General features: G+C 37.8%; 1 protein-coding gene across 3 annotated transcripts; it reads right to left on the bottom strand.

The window, feature by feature from the left end:
• Positions 1 to 2,097: 2,097 nt before the first annotated feature.
• Positions 2,098 to 14,115, bottom strand: PTTG1 (PTTG1 regulator of sister chromatid separation, securin). Of its 3 annotated transcripts, none has more exons than XM_031953625.1 (6): positions 13,402 to 14,115; positions 10,333 to 10,417; positions 8,861 to 9,054; positions 5,056 to 5,149; positions 3,738 to 3,893; positions 2,098 to 2,254 (listed from the first exon to the last, which is right to left on the bottom strand). In XM_031953625.1, exons 2-6 carry the CDS (start codon positions 10,406 to 10,408, stop codon positions 2,172 to 2,174), a joined length of 603 nt encoding a protein of 200 aa, XP_031809485.1. In that variant the 5' UTR covers positions 10,409 to 10,417; positions 13,402 to 14,115; the 3' UTR covers positions 2,098 to 2,171. The 3 variants fall into 3 exon arrangements, with proteins under 3 accessions (XP_031809485.1, XP_003756836.1, XP_031809484.1); XM_003756788.4 differs by having other exon boundaries at positions 10,333 to 10,439; positions 13,510 to 14,115; XM_031953624.1 differs by having other exon boundaries at positions 10,333 to 10,439; positions 13,402 to 14,113.
• Between the last annotated feature and the right edge of the window lie 2,793 nt (positions 14,116 to 16,908).

Below are 16,908 nucleotides of genomic sequence, written 5' to 3'. Positions count from 1 at the left end.
CTAAGCAACAGGAGAGCAGCTCTGTAGTACTGTGGATAGAGCACGAGGTCTAGATTAAGAAGATCTGAGTTTAAATCTGATTTCAGACACTCACTAGCTATGTGACCCTGGACAAGTCATTTAACCCCTATTTGCTTCAGTTCTTCATCTGTAAAATGGAGAAAGGAAATGGCAAACCATTCCAGTATCTTTGTTGTCCATGGGGTTTTCTTGGCAAAGTAACAAGAAGAGTCCAGCTTCCCAAGCATGTAGAGTTAGGTTCAAATAATGTAATAGTTTTCTCAGAAAACAGAAACTGGACTAAAATCCATAACTGAATAAAAAAGGCACTGAGCTAGATCCAGACTTGTAACTACAAGATGGAGTCAGCATGATTCACTCAATTCCCATAGCTGAGAATGCATTTAAAAGAAGCACATATTTCCTATAATGAATTATACTATAGCATCTCTAATACTAACAGAGATATAGGCCAAGATTTTTATAGATCTGTAGTGTAGAAGGCGGGAACTCTAAAAAGGTATACTTAAGGCATGATTGATTTAATCCTAAAAGAAGTTATTAACTCAGTGGAATTGATGAGATAATTGGTTCCCTGGTGATATGATTGATTTATACTCAGTATGATGAATTGATTTAATTTTAATAGAGTATTTAAGAGGACAGACAAAAGCAAAGGCCTCTCAGAGAGATCAGCGAATGAAACTGCCTCTCAGTCTCCCTGTATCCTCCTCTCACAAGAGGAGATCCATTGTGCAGGTCTGGGTTGGATCTCCAGCAGCCACTGTCAGGTGGCTCCTGGGTATTCCAACACTGTAGACTATGGGCAATGGTCCCCCTGATATTGTGTGAGTACTAAAAGTCCTAGAAAAACTGAATAAAAGTAATGAATGCATATATTTTCTAAGAAGAGGCCAATTCAAGAAACTGGAAACTGAATGTTTGCCTATCAATTGGAGAATGGCTGAATAAATTATGGTATATGAATGTTATAGAATATTATTGTTCTATAAGAAATGATCAGCAGGATGATTTCAGAAAGGCCTGGAGAAACTGACATGAACCGATACCAAGTGAAATGAGCAGAACCAAGAGATCATTATACACGGCAATGATTATATAATGATCAATTCTAATGGCGTGGCTCTCTTCAACAATGAGATGATTCAAACCAGTTCCATTTGTTCAGTAATGAAGAGAGCCATCTACACCCAGAGAGAAGACCTTGGGAACTGAGTGTAGACCACTACATAGCATTCTCACTCCCTCTGTTGTTTGCTTGCATTTTGTTTTCTCTGAGTTTTTTTCTTCCTTCTTGATCTGATTTTTCTTGTGCAGCAAGATAACTGTGTACATGTATACATACATCGGATTTAACATATTTAACATTGGATTAAAATTAAAATTAAATTTTTTTAAAAATGCCATTTAAGGGAGGAGATAGGGGGAAGGAGGGGAAAATTTGTAACAGAAGGTTTTGCAAGGGTCAATGTTGAAAAATTATCTATGCATATACTTTGTAAATAAAAAGCTTTAATTTTAAAAATTACATATATAAAAACAAGTAGCCAATTTAGACAATACTTGGCCTTTAAGTAAAAACTGTCATTGGTCTCAGCATCTCTCATAGCTATTAAAAACTACTAAATAAAAACAAGCCAATGTCGATACAAAAACACAAACAATGTTTTTCTTCTAAGAGAAGCTGTGTCTGCTTCTGAACTTGAGATTGATACAATAATTCTAAATCTTCACACTGCTCCCAGTAGCCACTGGCCTAACAACAAATTAAGCTCTCTCTGGTAAAGGAAGATGTCTATAAAAATATCAATAAGAAAGCATAGTATAAATTCTTAGTCTGACCTAGAATCAAGTTTCGTTTTGTCACTATTTGCCAAGTGACAGTCTCACAAATGACCCTCAGTTTCCTCATTTCTCTAAGTATGTTCATTCAAGAGGAGAGGAGAAAAAGGGGGATTTACTAGATTAGAGTTAGAAGGGATATTCAGTCTATTATGTTGATTAGTTTTATAATTAACATAATAGTTAATATAACTAAACATAAAACAATGAAACTATCTGAATAACAACCCTCAATAAAGTTTACTAAATAAAGAATTGCTTTATTAATACAAAAATGATTATAACTACATCATAAAATAACAAGACATTTAAACAGAAAAGTCATAACACACAGGTGGCAAGTCAATTTCATCCACAGTTGACAGAAGGCTTGAAGTAGATTCCAACAGATCTAGGAGAGAAAGATTACAATTAAGAAAACCTATACGTCTCTGACAAGGCCTCATAAATCACAGTCCTGTTAACGAATTTAAATAAGGATTCTGAATCTCAACCTTGACCCGAATGTCCAACTGTGACCTCGAGCTTTTAGAAGCACAAACAGGAGTCTGCTTTTCAAGAGCCTAGGTCAGGCTTTAAAGTTCTTCTGAAGCACCTATACTATCCTGCTCCTCAAGTTTAACTGTGTTCCTCTCTTTATCCTATCAAGTAGGTGAATTTATCCTAATAGGCAATATGAAAATTGCAGTACTAGAAAATATTCCAAAAAGCTCTGATCTCCACCAGTGCTCCCTGTACTGATGCACTTTGCCCTACCTTTATGTGTTGCTATTGCAAGGATTTGTTTCTTTATTAATAATTTGATTTGGCACCTGGTGACCAGCCTTTGGGTGATAATCCTCTCAGCACTTCTCTGCAGAACAGTCAATGGGGCATTAACCGTACCAGAACCTTCCTGGGAGAGCCTGTCACAACCCGTGCCCATCTAATAAAACAACAACCAGGCTGTGAGAGTGAAGGAACCTTAGATGACATTGAAGCTCAATCCTCTTAGTTTTCAAAATGAGGAAACAGACTTAAGTGACTTGCCCAAGGTCACTCAGCTGCTAAGAAAGTAGACTGATTCCAAACTCCAGGTCTTGACCTCTTGTCCTCAAAGAAGGAATTGGATCAGAGTAATAACAGCAGGCACCAAAAAATATTCATTACAGCTGGAAAATAGGTCTGAGCTATTAAAAACGACTTCAGGTTTCTATAACTCCATTTCCCAACTCCAAATTTTACAACCTGTCCCCAAGGCCTATAATTCTATCATTCCTCATCTCTGCCTCCTAGCTTCCTTGGATTCCTGCAAATCTTACCTAAGCACCTTCTGCACAAAAAAAAAAGCATTCAGTTTTCCTTAACCTTAATGCCTTTCCTCTGACAGTATTCTCTATTTATTTTGTATATATTCAGTTTTCTATAAGGAAAAATTACAACCTTTGAATGTCATTCTTTGCTATTGCCGAGAGGCCTTTCTTTCTATCAGCTTGAGGATGCTTTCATCTTAGCCAAGTACCTTAGAAGAATCTACACCATGAATTGTTAATATTTAAAGAAAAAAAATTGACAATCAGTAGTTGCTTTCTGGTTTAATCCTACCTCAAGATATCACTCAGGATTTTAATCTTGAATTGAGGGTTGCCAAAATGGCCTATCTTTTTTAATCTAGCAACTTATTGCTGAGGCCTTTTAATGGAGAGTCTTTCCCTACTGATAAATTGTTTTTGTCAGATTATTTCATTTCCTAAAGATGTGACATAAACAGCTTTTTCTTCCTACTGCATACAAGTGTCCTAAAACAGGAATATCTAATCACCAACTATCTCTAAGTAGCGAAGAATAAGGAAAAGGAAGGAAGAGAGTGGAAGAAATCATATCTGATAACTTACCAGACTCCCATGTCATAGAAGGCAACAGCATAGGTGAAGGTGGAAGTTCTACAAGTCTTTCAAACGACTTTTCCGGATTAAGAATCATGAGGGGGACACCAGTCAGTGGCAGATTTGCAAGCTGATGTTCTTCAGGAACATCAAAACTCTCAAATTCTGTTTAAATGATAAGTCCATCTATTAATTTCAACTATTTCAACCTTCTTCTTAATAGCCAAATGTGTTTCCCTTATATTAAGATCTTACTTTTTTTTTTTTTTTTAAACTGGGAAGAAATTTTTACAAATAAAAGAAAATTAAATGTCATTTATATAAAGCATATTGTCTGGCACACAGCAGGACCTTAATCAAATATCTGCTAAATGACTTTAGACTTTTTTCCAAAAATTCAATAAATTTCTCAAAAAGGGCAGATTATATAGACATTTCTTTCTCTTCTCCAACACAACCACCACCCTGATGCAAGTCCTCATCACCCCACCTTTGGCCTACTGCAACAACCTTCTGGTTAGTCTCCCTCATCTTTCTTCATTTCAATCCATCCTCCATTCAGCTATCAAATTGATCTTCATAAAGTCTGAACATGTTCCCCTCTGCCACTTTCTCACATTCAATAAAGTCCAGTGGCTTCCTATTACCACCAGGATCAAGTATAAAATGCTGTTTGGCTACATAACTTAGTCCCTTCCTACCTTTCCAACCTTCTCATACCTTATTTTCCTCCATATTCTGTGATCCAGTGTCACTAGCTCCCTTGCTATTCCTCACACATACAGTACTCCCATTTCCCAACTCCAAATTTTACAACCTGTCCCTTGAAATTCTATCATTCCTCATTCTCTGCCTCCTAGCTTCCTTGGATTCTTGCAAATTTTGCCTATACAACCTTCTGCAAAAAACCTCATCCAGTTCTCCTAATCTTAGTGGTTTTCCTCTGAAACTATTCACAATTTAGCGTGCATATATCTTGTTTGTACATAGCTTTTTGAATGTTATCTGCTCCATAAGAACACGGACTGGTTTGGAGAAGGTGGATCCTTTCTTTGTAGGCAATTAATAAATGTTACTGACTAGCTCCCTCCTTGAAATTACTTTGGATTTACCTAGGAAGCATTTTCAAAAAGGGATTTACCCCAGCAACCACACTTTATACATAGTAGGTACCAAATACATTTGTTGAATAAATAAAAGACCTTAAAATATGACAAGCCTTAGGTCATAACTATATCTAGGTGGTGACTCACAGTTAAAATGAAAACACTCTAGAGAAGCCAAATATACTCATAACAAATGTTAGGCTATAAAGAATGCATACTACCTAGTGGGTTGAAGGGAAAGAAGTTTTCTATTTCTGGACATGTTTCATTTGAGAACCGAACCGAGGTTTTTTCTGTAGGAATCTTTTCAGTCACCTAAAGAAGAAAATATACAGAATTTTTTAAGTCAGATACTTCCCATCTACTCTCATAAGTGAGATGATTACAGTATAAATTATTATGACTAAGCTACCAAGCTTATAGTTAGAAAACTTTATGCTAACTTTAAAACAATTCTAGCTTCTTTATGTGTCATTAGAGTTCAAAAATAAAACTCAGCATATTGTTCTGGTAGTATAACTCAATCCTTACTAAGAACAAAAAATACTGAGTCCTTGTCTTTACTGGTTAAATGTCAATATATCTTATTAGGAATGCATATTGAAGTCAATTAAAAAACAGTCAATTCAATTATCTGCACTAGTGGAGGGAGAACACTGACATGAATAATCTAAAATAGCAGATAACACCAAAAGTTGGCTTTTAAACACATCATGATTTTCTAGCAGGTTTATAATCCTAATTATATTTTGTTTAGTTAATATTAAAATGAGTTCGTATTTTTTGAGCATACTTCCAAGTATGCAAGGGAAGAAAGTGATAAGAATATTTCAAATGGATCCTGTCTTTTATCTGATTATAATTTTTTATCATTTTATTTCTCTTTGTTTTATGGCTCCTAACCCAGTACTTCATCCTCACTATGACCTTTAATCCTTCTACCCCTCAGCTCTTTCCTAGGTCATCATCCCTTCACTAGCTACCATCTCCTTTCTTCCCTTGGTGAACCAGTTCCAACTCTATACCAGAATCTTTCAGTCCTTTATCCCATCACTGATCATGCTTTTATAAATCTCAATTTTGGATGCTTTCACTATTCACTGCCTTTACTTTGATTCATGTACGGCCAAATGGAATTAGAAAAAAAAATTATGTTGACTGGATGTTTATAGTAATAAACATATTCTGTATAATCTCACTTGGGCTCCCTACATAGCATCCTTAACTCATTTTTCCACTCACCACAGTGTCTCTTCCAAACCTTTCTTCTTCCCTTCTCAATCCTTCTATGGCACCCCTTTTTCTCCCTCCTCTCTCACCTGAGGACTTGGATTTTTTCTTCATGGAGAAAAACCAAATTTGTTTTCCATTCACCCACTTCTCTCCATTTCATTTCACATCACTGAATTGTCTTTCCCCATTATCTTCACATATCCCAAGGGAAGAAATGGCTCCTTCTTCTTACCAAGGTAAATTCCCCCACCTGCACCCTTGACTCCACTCCATCATGCCTTCCCCAACATGTTACCTCCCGCATCATCCCCACTCTCACTAAACTTCCTGAGAAAGCTGCTGACAATTTGTGACTCCATTTCTTCTCCTTGCTCTCTTCTAAATCTTCCAACTTCCATTCAAAAACAAAAACAACACTCTCCAATATCATTAATTGCCCACTCTAATGAACTTTTTGTCATTTCTTATCCTTCTCAACCTCTCTGTAGCCTCTGACAATGTCATTCACTCTTCTTCTTTTTGTTTGATTCTCTAGTTTTTGTGACATTACTTTCTCTAAATTCTTTTCCAACTTCTGTAATGGCTCCTTTGCCAGATCATAATTCAAATCACTGATCATACGCATCCCTCAAGGGTCTGTCTTGGACCCTCCTTTCCCTCTATACCAGTGGTTCTCAAAGTATGGTCTACAGAATCCTGGGGATTTCTGAAACCCTTTTAGAGGGTCTACAAATTCAAAAGTAGTTTTTATTTCCAATATGGTAAATGTCTATAAATATAATCCAGATAAACAAAAACTCTTTGGAGAGATGCTCAATAATTTTTAATAGGATAAAGATACTGAAAACAAAAGTTTGAGAACCACTGCAGTCTATACTATTATGCTATATCACTTGGTGATTTCATTGACTACTTATGGCAGGGGTCCTCAAACTTTTTAAATAGGGGGCAGTTCACTGTCCCTCAGATTGTTGGAGGGCCGGACTACAGTAAAAACAAAAACTTTGTTCTATAGGCCTTTGAATAAAGAAACTTTATAGCCCTGGGTGAGGGGAATAATTGTCCTCAGCTACCACATCTGGCCCACGGGCCGTAGTTTGAAGACTCCTGACCTATGATCAAGTACCTTCTCTGGCTAGATGACTTTCAGACCTATTTATAAAACGCTAACTTCTCTCCTAAACTCCAGTCTCACACACCACTAAATGCCTACTGGACATCTCAAACAAAATATCCCAAGGACAAACTAATTCAACATATCCAAAACAAAGCTCCTCTTTTCTCTCAAATCTTCCCTTCTTCGCAACTTTTCTATTATTGTTGAAGGTATGAGAAATGATAGATACATTTCCATAGAGAGATTAAAAAATAAATAAATCTGAAAACAGAAATAATCCAGAAAAGGTGAGCAGGGAAGAGCCTGAAGCAAGCTGATACTGGGTAAACCTGGGTAGAGCTAATCCTGTAGCTGAAAAAACTGAAAGTAGGACAAAAGTCATAGCAAATAAAGGCCAAACAGACTAATGGCTACCACAGAGTAACTGGTAAATTTGTGAACTCAGATTCTGTTTACTTTGTCTTCTTAAGCCTCATTGTGTGTTTTAAGTAAAATATTATATTTTAATTAAAGCCATTTGTGAATAAAAAGAAAAATCATAGCAAAGCTAGAGCAGGCATGATTAATTGCTTTATACATTTTAACTTCTCCTCCCCAGGAGGAGCTAGGGCTCATTTTGATGGTCATACAATATATGCAATGGAGAGGGGAAGGGGGAGTGTTAAGGAACATATGTTGTAGGAGTTCAGGAAAGAATGTTCATTATCCCAAGTCAGTGGGGAGATAAGGGAGAGACTTGCCACAGGGAAAAGATAAGCTATGCTCTTGCCCCAGTAAAGTTGTTGCTTATTCCGAGTTTCACACTTCTTCCTACAGGGACATATTAAAAGTTTGAACTGCTTCACTCATACAGAGTTTGTTCATTTACTGCACCCTTATTGAGGTTCAGAATTTTGTTTCCAACAAAGGCACCCACCATCCTGCTGCCCAAACCAAGTCAGCCACCTCAGTTTCATTCTCAAGGTTTTCTCACATTCACTCCACATGTCCAATCTGTTGCTATGTCTTCCTGTCATTTTTACCTTCACTCCATGTCTCATATATATCCCTATCTCTCCACTCACTGTTGTCCCCTGACACAAGCCCTCATCATGTCCCATCTGGACCACTGACAAAAATCTTTGCTGTGCAGTGCAGTTCATTCTACACATCTTTACCAAAGTGATCTTCCCAAAGTACAGCTCTGACCACATTTCTCCTATTCAATAAATCCCACATCTGAAATGCTCTCCCTCCTCATCTAATTCTCCTGGTTTCCTTCAAGACTTGGCTCAAATTCCAACTCAGTAACATGCCTTTGCCAGTCTCCATCTTGACTTCTCTCCACGATTCTCTCACATTTACAATGTATTTATTTTGGATGTGAGTAGCATGGTCCTTGAGGACAAGGATAATGTTTTTGCTTCTTTTTTTATGCTCTGTGCTTAGGATAGTACCCAATTAAGTAATAAGCACCTTTTAAAATGTCAGTTGATTGACTAGAGAGAAAATAGATAGATTGCCATCAACTGGGGAAATAGCTAAATAAATCGTGGTACTGAGTATAACAGAATATTATTGTACTATAAATACGCTATCATGAATATAGAGAAGCATGGAAAAATATATCATTCAGGGCCTCAATTCTCACAGATGTCTAAAGAAATATCATTTGAAATACCAAAGGTCCTTCTTACATTTTTAGCTGCGAAGTTTTGCCCTTTCTGTTTGAGAGGTACGTTTCTCTTCCCCACGAAGTTTTCCTTTTCTGTTGTCCTGTTGACAGGCCCCAAAGCCTTTCTGACAGATTTGGATAAAGTTGGAGTTGCAGCAAACACTTTGCCAGCCTTGGGAGTTGAAATCTGAGCTCTTCCAGATAAGGCTTTGATTGCTGAAAAAAACAATTGTGATCAGAATCCCCTACTCTGGAACAACTATATCAAGTTATGCTATTGCCCAATACATGAAACTTCCACTGTATATACACTCTTCCCACTGTAACAGTGACCCTGACAGCATTGCTTTGGGATTATTTCAAAATGCCAAAACTCAAGATTTCCTCCTCTTCATAAAGTTATCTTGATAAATGGCTTATCAAAATGGTGTTTGATTAATCCAAGCACAATGATTATTTTATAATGAACGCCCCAGATTGTGTACATAACAGGCCTCAGGGAAGGGCTAAATATTAAGAGATACATTTAAAGTTATTTCCAAAAATACATTACTTAGAATAAGACATCAGTACAAGAAGGTAAGGATTCATAATAGCTATATGAACATGATATAACTAGTGGGAAGCATGTAATGTAATTTAAACTTATTAAGACTTTGCTCCCCAAAAAATAAATAAAATTTAAAATTGGGAACCCTATTTAGCTACTTACAAAAAAAAAAAAAAAAAAAAAAAGTGTGGAAGATACTCACCCACAGGAGTAAGGGAATTTATTACTGATACTAATTAGAACAGAAGAGAGAATCCAGACCAAAGAAAAGGATGCAGAGATGCAGATACATTACTCTTATTTATTAAGCAGTATCAGATATCCATTGTCATTTGACAACTGCCACTTTATGATAGAATCTGAGATGTGGAAGTAAAATTCCTCCTTCTTTTCATTTTTTCCTTTAATATTCTAGGTATTTTATTTTCCAAATGAATTTTATTATTATTTTATCAAGTTTTATAAAGTATCCTTTTAATAATTTGATCAGCATGGCATTAAAGCTATAAATTTACAGTATTATCATTTTTATTACATTGGCATGATCCAATCATGAGCAGTGAATATTTCTTCAGTTATTTAAAAGATTGTTTAGTAACAAGTGTTTTATAACTAAATCTAAACAAATTTTATGTATAACTTAATAAATTCATTCCCAGATATTTTATGCACTTTGGGATTTCCTTTTATTATGCCTCTTGGATTCTGTCATTATTATATAGAAATGTCGTTGATTTCTAGGGCTCGTTTTTGTAGTTAACTGAAACTATAATTTGTCTCAATTAGTATCTTTGCCAATTCCCTAAAATTTGCCAAGTAAACCATGAGGATACAGACACATTTTTTAAAGTACACACACTTTATACAACTTCCATGGTCAAGCCCTTCAGTGAAAACTTTATTCACAACAATCCTACATGCCCATCAGAATCAAGTAAACTTACACTTCAGCCTGTCTTTAGGTGCCACATGAGAGCCTGGTTCTCCATTCTCCTTATCGACATAGATTAGAGTCGCCATTCTGGATTACTGTAGAAGGGAGGGCAGAACCCTGTAGTGGAAAAGTGAAATGATCCAAGCCTAACAGTAACTGGATTTCAATCCTTACTTTTTAACTGCTAGTTAAAGTTGACAGTGGGCAAATCATGTCACTGAGCCCTACTCTCCTTAACTATGAAATGAAGGGATTTTAATGAGATAATCTGTAGTGTTCCTCTTTTCTAAAATATAATCGTTCTCTGGGAGCAGATTTCTTGTGGGCTTCTGGAGGCAGCTTTCGTTTCAGTTCAAATCAATCACCTCAAGTGATTTCAAGTTCAAATCACCTCAAATGCAGCCAGGTTTGTTAAAAGTCCAGTCCTTTTATTGTCTCTCCCAAAATAGCCCAGTTAGCTTTCCTTGGTTCCAAGAGCTCTTGTTGCTAGTCCTTTGCCTCTGCCTGCTTCAGTCTCCAGCTCTCTGAATCCTGGCTCTGAATCTCCCCCACTGAATTCTGGCTCTCTCAATCTCTTCCACTGACTTCTCCTCCATTAGTGGGATTATGGGTTCCTGACTTGTGAATCTCCTCCACTGAACTTGTGAATCTCATACTGAATCCTGATTTGTGAATCTTGAAGGCTAATGTGTGAACTCTTAAAGGTGTGAACTCTGAATTAGAGAACTGCTAAGCACGAATTAATGAAAAAGTGTTTACCAAGTACTTTCCATAGAGTAGCACTGTGTTAAGAAATGAGGATACAGACAGAAAAATAAGCCAGTGCCTGTCCTCAAGAAACTCACCTTCTAATAGGGACAAAAGGCACATATGAGGAGTGTTTCTGGTACAAGCCAGATGGAAAAGTCCGGTGGTACTTGTTAAGCAGAGTTCAGGTAGCAGAACCCCTTAGGAATTCCCTAGCCCTCACCAAGTTCTCACCCATTCAAATACAAAGCAGCAGCAGTTCCCAGATGTGGGCCAGCATTTAGTGAGTACACAGGTTAATAAATTTACTGAGCTGGAGTATCAAACTAAACAACTGTTCTAGAATCATTTAAATCAGTATGTAAAGGTTAAAGTTTTTAGCTAAAAAAAGTGGGAATTGTTTTGTTTTTTGCTCCCACAGTACCCATTTTACAACCTTTTACAGAGTAGGCTCTCAAACATTTGTGAAGGTCAGCCAAGTAAAAGAGTTAAATTCAAAATGGGTAGAAATATTCCTCAAATTTTATAATCCAATCCCTGTCACTTTACAGATAAGGGAATTGAGGACCAGAGAGATCAAGATCCAAAGCCAAGAGCCCAGAGGATCCCATTCCAAACCAGGACTGCTTGGTACCCTTATTCAATTACAACAAATATATAGGGTCTTTCTGATTTCCTTTCTTCTCTCTTAAGCCTCCTGCTTAGGAAAACCACAACATTATTAATGGTCTCCCCATCATTAAAAAACTCTTCCCTGAGGACAAAGTCAGGAAATATGGTTATTATTATGCTAGATTCTTATGCTGAATGGCCACAGTATATTTCTACTATTTCTTAAAGATAAAAGAGAATATCTTAGAGACATAGTGGTATAGAGAGGTCTTCCTCAAAACCAGGAAGATCTGGGTTCAAGTCCTACCTGTGAAACATATTGGCTAAATAACCCTGAAAAAAAGTCACTTAAATATTCAGTGCTCTAAGCAATGTTACAGAGAAGGTATGGACTTGCACTGCTAAAGGGACTATCATTTCCCAGAAGTTCCCCCTCCTAATGAAATCAGAGGTTCCATCTGCATCCCTGAGAACAAGCACTGAAATTAAAAGCAGAAAACCTGGGTTCAAATTCCATCTGTGTGACCTCAGGCAAATCACATCCTCTCCAGAGGTCCGTTTCCTCCTCTAAGATTCAAAGGATGGGACCAGAGGGCCCCCAAGGTTCCTGAGGGAGGCTCTAAATCTGATCCCAAATGTAAACTTTTCCACTTGGCATTTCAGCCCTTCACAATCGGATTCCAGCACATCTTTTCTTCAGATGCACACATTACTTTTCACAGCGGATACTCAGGTACAGCCAATGTGGGTCTTCTTATTCTTTCTCACATTCTACAGCTCCCTCTCCTTTATCTCTTTGCGTAGGGCTGTCCGGAGTGCTGGAATTCATTCCTTCTTCCTCACCCCCATCTGCCTTTGCTCAGCTACAGCGCTCCCTGCCACTTAAGACCTTTCTTTCTTTATTTTTATTTATTTATTTATAACACTATATGGTTTGCAAAGCTTTTTACATATGGTACCTCATTTGCTCCTCACAACAATCCTGAGAGGCAGGTACTATCATCCCCATTTTACAGATGAGGCAATTGAGGCCCGCCCAGTCACACAACTAGTGTCTTAGGCCCGTTTTTGCTCTCAGCCGCTCCTGACTCCAGCTCTAAGCACCCACCCAGCTGCCTGTCACCGACCCCAGAGCTTTCCGCTTCTCCCCCACCCGCAGTCATTCTGTACGACTTAAAACTTGATTAGAAAGGCAGTAGGGGCACAATCCACGGGGATCTGGGGGCCCTGACACCTGGTTCAAGCCCTGTCTCTAGCACCCACCCGTGTAACCTAATAGTTAGAACAGTCGATATGTCAATTAGTTGCAGAGAAGATGTCAATCACTCCTGGTAAAAACAGTCTCCTCTACGTAGTAAACCGGGCGTTTCCAACAATTGTAGTCCAGATTTAATCCTTAATCGCTTTGTCTACGCTTATTTCGTTATTTTACGTATGACTCATGCTTCCCAAGAACGTAAACTCCCAGTTTGCTTCTTGGGTCTTTGTACGCTCAGAGCCTAGTACGCTCTCTGGCACACAGTAGGTGCTTAATATATGGGCCGCCTGCGGGGAGGGGGAGGGGGGAGGGCGGGGAGGGGGGAGGGGAGATAGGGTGCTCCAAGCGCACACTGCTCCTCGGCGCAAGCGCAGCCTGAGAGCCCCGGAGAATCTCCGGGAGCCCCGAGCGTCCAGGGGGCTCGGATCGCTCGCATCACCCACTCACGCTGGGAGGACTCACCCGGGAGGACGCGGTTGGCGGCTCGGCCGTTTCCTCGCCTTCTACCTACCAGGTTCTCTTCAGGGGCCTGTTCTGGGGCAAGCCCCCGGCCTGCGTCTGTGTCCCTACCTCCAAACCAAGCACCTTGTCGCACCGGGCTCGAACTTCCGTCTCCCCCGGAACCTGAGGCCGACCTGCTCACGCGGAGTCCTCACCGCCAGTTGTCCAGAAGAGCTGAGCGGCGCCCACCGCCGTGCCACGCCCACCACCGCGCCACGCCCACCGCAGCCGTTAGCAGCTCAGCCGGATTTGTTTTCCCAAGACTGTGTTTAAACTAGAGCAAGCGCCCTCATTGGCTTTCCGGCCCCAAGGGGCGGGGAGAAACCGTCGAATGAGCCAATGAGAGAGCCCGTCCAAATCCTGCCCACTTTATAACGGGGGCAAGAGGAGAGAAGAAAAAAAACTCTTGAGGGATCTTCCTTCTTAAGAAAGAAACTGTATCTGCACCCGAAAGCCGTGAAATCTGAAGTTTAAATCCACCTCCTGTGTTCAAGCAGGCTTTTAATCTGACGTCAATAAGCATTTTTAAAAATATATTGATAACTGTATTGCAATATAATTGTGTCCCATATATATATTAATTTCATGCATTTAAGGACAATATTTTAAGAAGGGACTGCCTAAAGTGTCCAAACCTATGACCAACTAACTATATGAGCCTGCACAAATCCCCTTAACTTCTTAGATCCAGTTTTTCCTGTAAAAAATATCAAAAATATATTGATAACTGTATTGTAATATAATTGTGTCCCTTTGCTAGTATATATATATATTTTTTTAATTTCATGCATTTAAAAACATTGTTTTAAGAAGGGTTCCACAGGTTCATCAGACTGTCAAAATCGTCCAAACCTATTACTAACTATATGAGCCTGGACAAGTCCCCTTAACTTCTTAGATCCAGTTTTTCCTGTAAAACATATCAAAAATATATTGATAACTGTATTGCAATATAATTGTGTCCCATATATATATATATATTAATTTTATGCATTTAAGGACAATATTTTAAGAAGGGACTGCCTAAAGTGTCCAAACCTATGACCAACTAACTATATGAGCCTGCACAAATCCCCTTAACTTCTTAGCTCCAGTTTTTCCTGTAAAAAATATCAAAAATATATTGATAACTGTATTGTAATATAATTGTGTCCCTTTGCTAGTATATATATATTTTTTTTTTAATTTCATGCATTTAAAAACATTGTTTTAAGAAGGGTTCCACTGGTTCATCAGACTGCCAAAATCGTCCAAACCTATTACTAACTATATGAGCCTGGACAAGTCCCCTTAACTTCTTAGATCCAGTTTTTCCTGTAAAAAATGTCAAAAATATATTGATAACTGTATTGCAATATAATTGTGTCCCATATATATATGTATGTATATATATATATATATTAATTTCATGCATTTAAGGACAATATTTTAAGAAGGGACTGCCTAAAGTGTCCAAACCTATGACCAACTAACTATATGAGCCTGCACAAATCCCCTTAACCTCTCAGATCCAGTTTTCCCTGTAAAATGAGGAATTAAACTAGATGGTCTTTAAAATCCTCTCTAAAACGAAATGCCCCTTTTACTTTCCAGCCTTTCAAACATATGGGTAACTAGTTATTGAATATCTACTGTATACTCAACACCTTCCCAATTCCAACCTCTTCTCCCTCCTGATTGAAGGGCTGCAGAGTGGAGTACTAGGTCTGGATTCTGCATCTAACTGCTCTTTCCATCTGAGCTGTACCTGGTTTGAACTGATAATGCCCTGGGTTCCCCAGCCCCCATTACCTATCTAAAACTCCAGATCCCTTTCCAGCTTCCTTTTGTGTGTCTTTTTTCACTGGATTATTAATTCCTTGAGGCATGGAACTTTTTCTTATTTCTAACTCCAACATAATATAGTGGCTAGCACATGGTAGGCGCTTAATAAATGTGTTTGGGGGGAGGAGGATGTAATTGAATTGAATTACTATGTGCAGAGTATTGTGTTAAACATAAAATAAATTAGGATCAGTTTAGAGCTGCAGCTGAGGTTTCTCTGAGGACATCTAGTCCAGTCCAATCACTATATGTGTGTGTGTATGTGTATATATATTATATATGTATGTGTATATACATATATGTATATATAATATAAACACATATACTATATATGTAATATAAATGATATATGTAGAAAACTGAGACTACAAGGTTGATTCTCTTAAAATCTCCCCTATTAAGAATAGGAGAATTCCAAATCCAGCACTGTTACATAGTAAGTTCTCCAGTCCTATCACCATCATGTCCACTGTCTTCTGTACGACTCCAGTGTATCATTATGTTACCTAAAAGCAAGAACTAATTACCTTACTGTGTATGAGGGTCTAACCTGGGCAGATTATATAATATCCTTCTGAATATTCCACCTTCCTTCTATACAGGCAAAAATCAAGTTGGTATTTCTTTTTTTATTATTGACTCATTGGATGTACAGTCTACTAAAAGTGAAAGTCTTTAGAAATGTGTGTTTACACACACACTCATACAGTTGTCCAGTCATAATTTCCCTATACTGAACTTGTGTTGATGGGGGAAAGAAGGGGTATCCAAATGTAGGATTTTATATTTATCCCTAAACATTTAATCTTATCAATCAATCCATTAATAAGATTTTATTATGCGTATACAATTTGCTGTTAAATTAGTGCACTTTTACTTCTCTAGATCTTTTGGGATAGCAATTTGGCCATCTGACCTGTCAGCCTTCCTACTAGCTTCTTGTCATCCATAAATTTGATAAGGAGAGCATATATCCCTTTATCCCAATTTATTCATAACTTTAGGTTTTCAAGGGCTATGTACTCACATACTTAAATGGATTTGTGCTGTCACTGATAAGAATGCTCCCAATAGTGAAGCAAAGCAAAACCCATCAACATTTTCTTATTTAATGCAATTCATACCTATGTTACTCCAAAGATCTTTCACAGAGAATTTAGCCACTATTCTTGGGGGCTTCTTTTAGTTAAAGGATTCTGAACTATATTTTTGTTATGGATTCTAGTAATAGTTGAGGGAATGCTAAAGCGCCTCTCTTAGATAGCATGTGTAATGAATTACAATGAAATACATAGGAAATATTCAGCATATGGGAAAATATATAGGAATAGATAGGAAATAAAATAAAATACACAGGAAAAATCCTAAAAATATGAAGGAAAAATACAAAAGAAAGCAACTATTTTGAAATATTGTTATAAAAGATTTTTTAAAGAAATTCACAGACACTAACTTAAAAATTACTGTTCTAGGGGCAGCTAGGTGGCTAAGTGGATGGAGCACCAGCCCTGAAGTCAGAAGGACCTGAGTTCAAATCAAATTTCAGATACTTAACACTTCCTAGCTGTGTGACCACTTAATCCCAATTGCCTCAGGAAAAAAAAAATTACTGTCCTAGACTTTTTACATTTTATAGGCATTGAT

This window comes from Sarcophilus harrisii, chromosome 2 (assembly GCF_902635505.1).
Source record: "Sarcophilus harrisii chromosome 2, mSarHar1.11, whole genome shotgun sequence".
Taxonomy (NCBI): Eukaryota; Metazoa; Chordata; class Mammalia; order Dasyuromorphia; family Dasyuridae; genus Sarcophilus; species Sarcophilus harrisii.
Note: the sequence above shows the minus strand (reverse complement) of the source record. Positions and strands in the feature narration are given on the sequence as shown.

Bases quoted from the DNA above. Each gene is read 5' to 3' on its own strand.
- PTTG1 (XM_031953625.1), bottom strand. From the start codon at position 10,408: ATGGCGACTCTAATCTATGTCGATAAGGAGAATGGAGAACCAGGCTCT. The intron at 5,150-8,860 runs GTAAGAAGGACC...TTTCTTCTTTAG, and splicing joins AAAACTTCGCAGCTAAAAAT to GTGACTGAAAAGATTCCTAC. The intron at 2,255-3,737 runs GTAAGTTATCAG...TTTCTCTCCTAG, and splicing joins TTCTATGACATGGGAGTCTG to ATCTGTTGGAATCTACTTCA.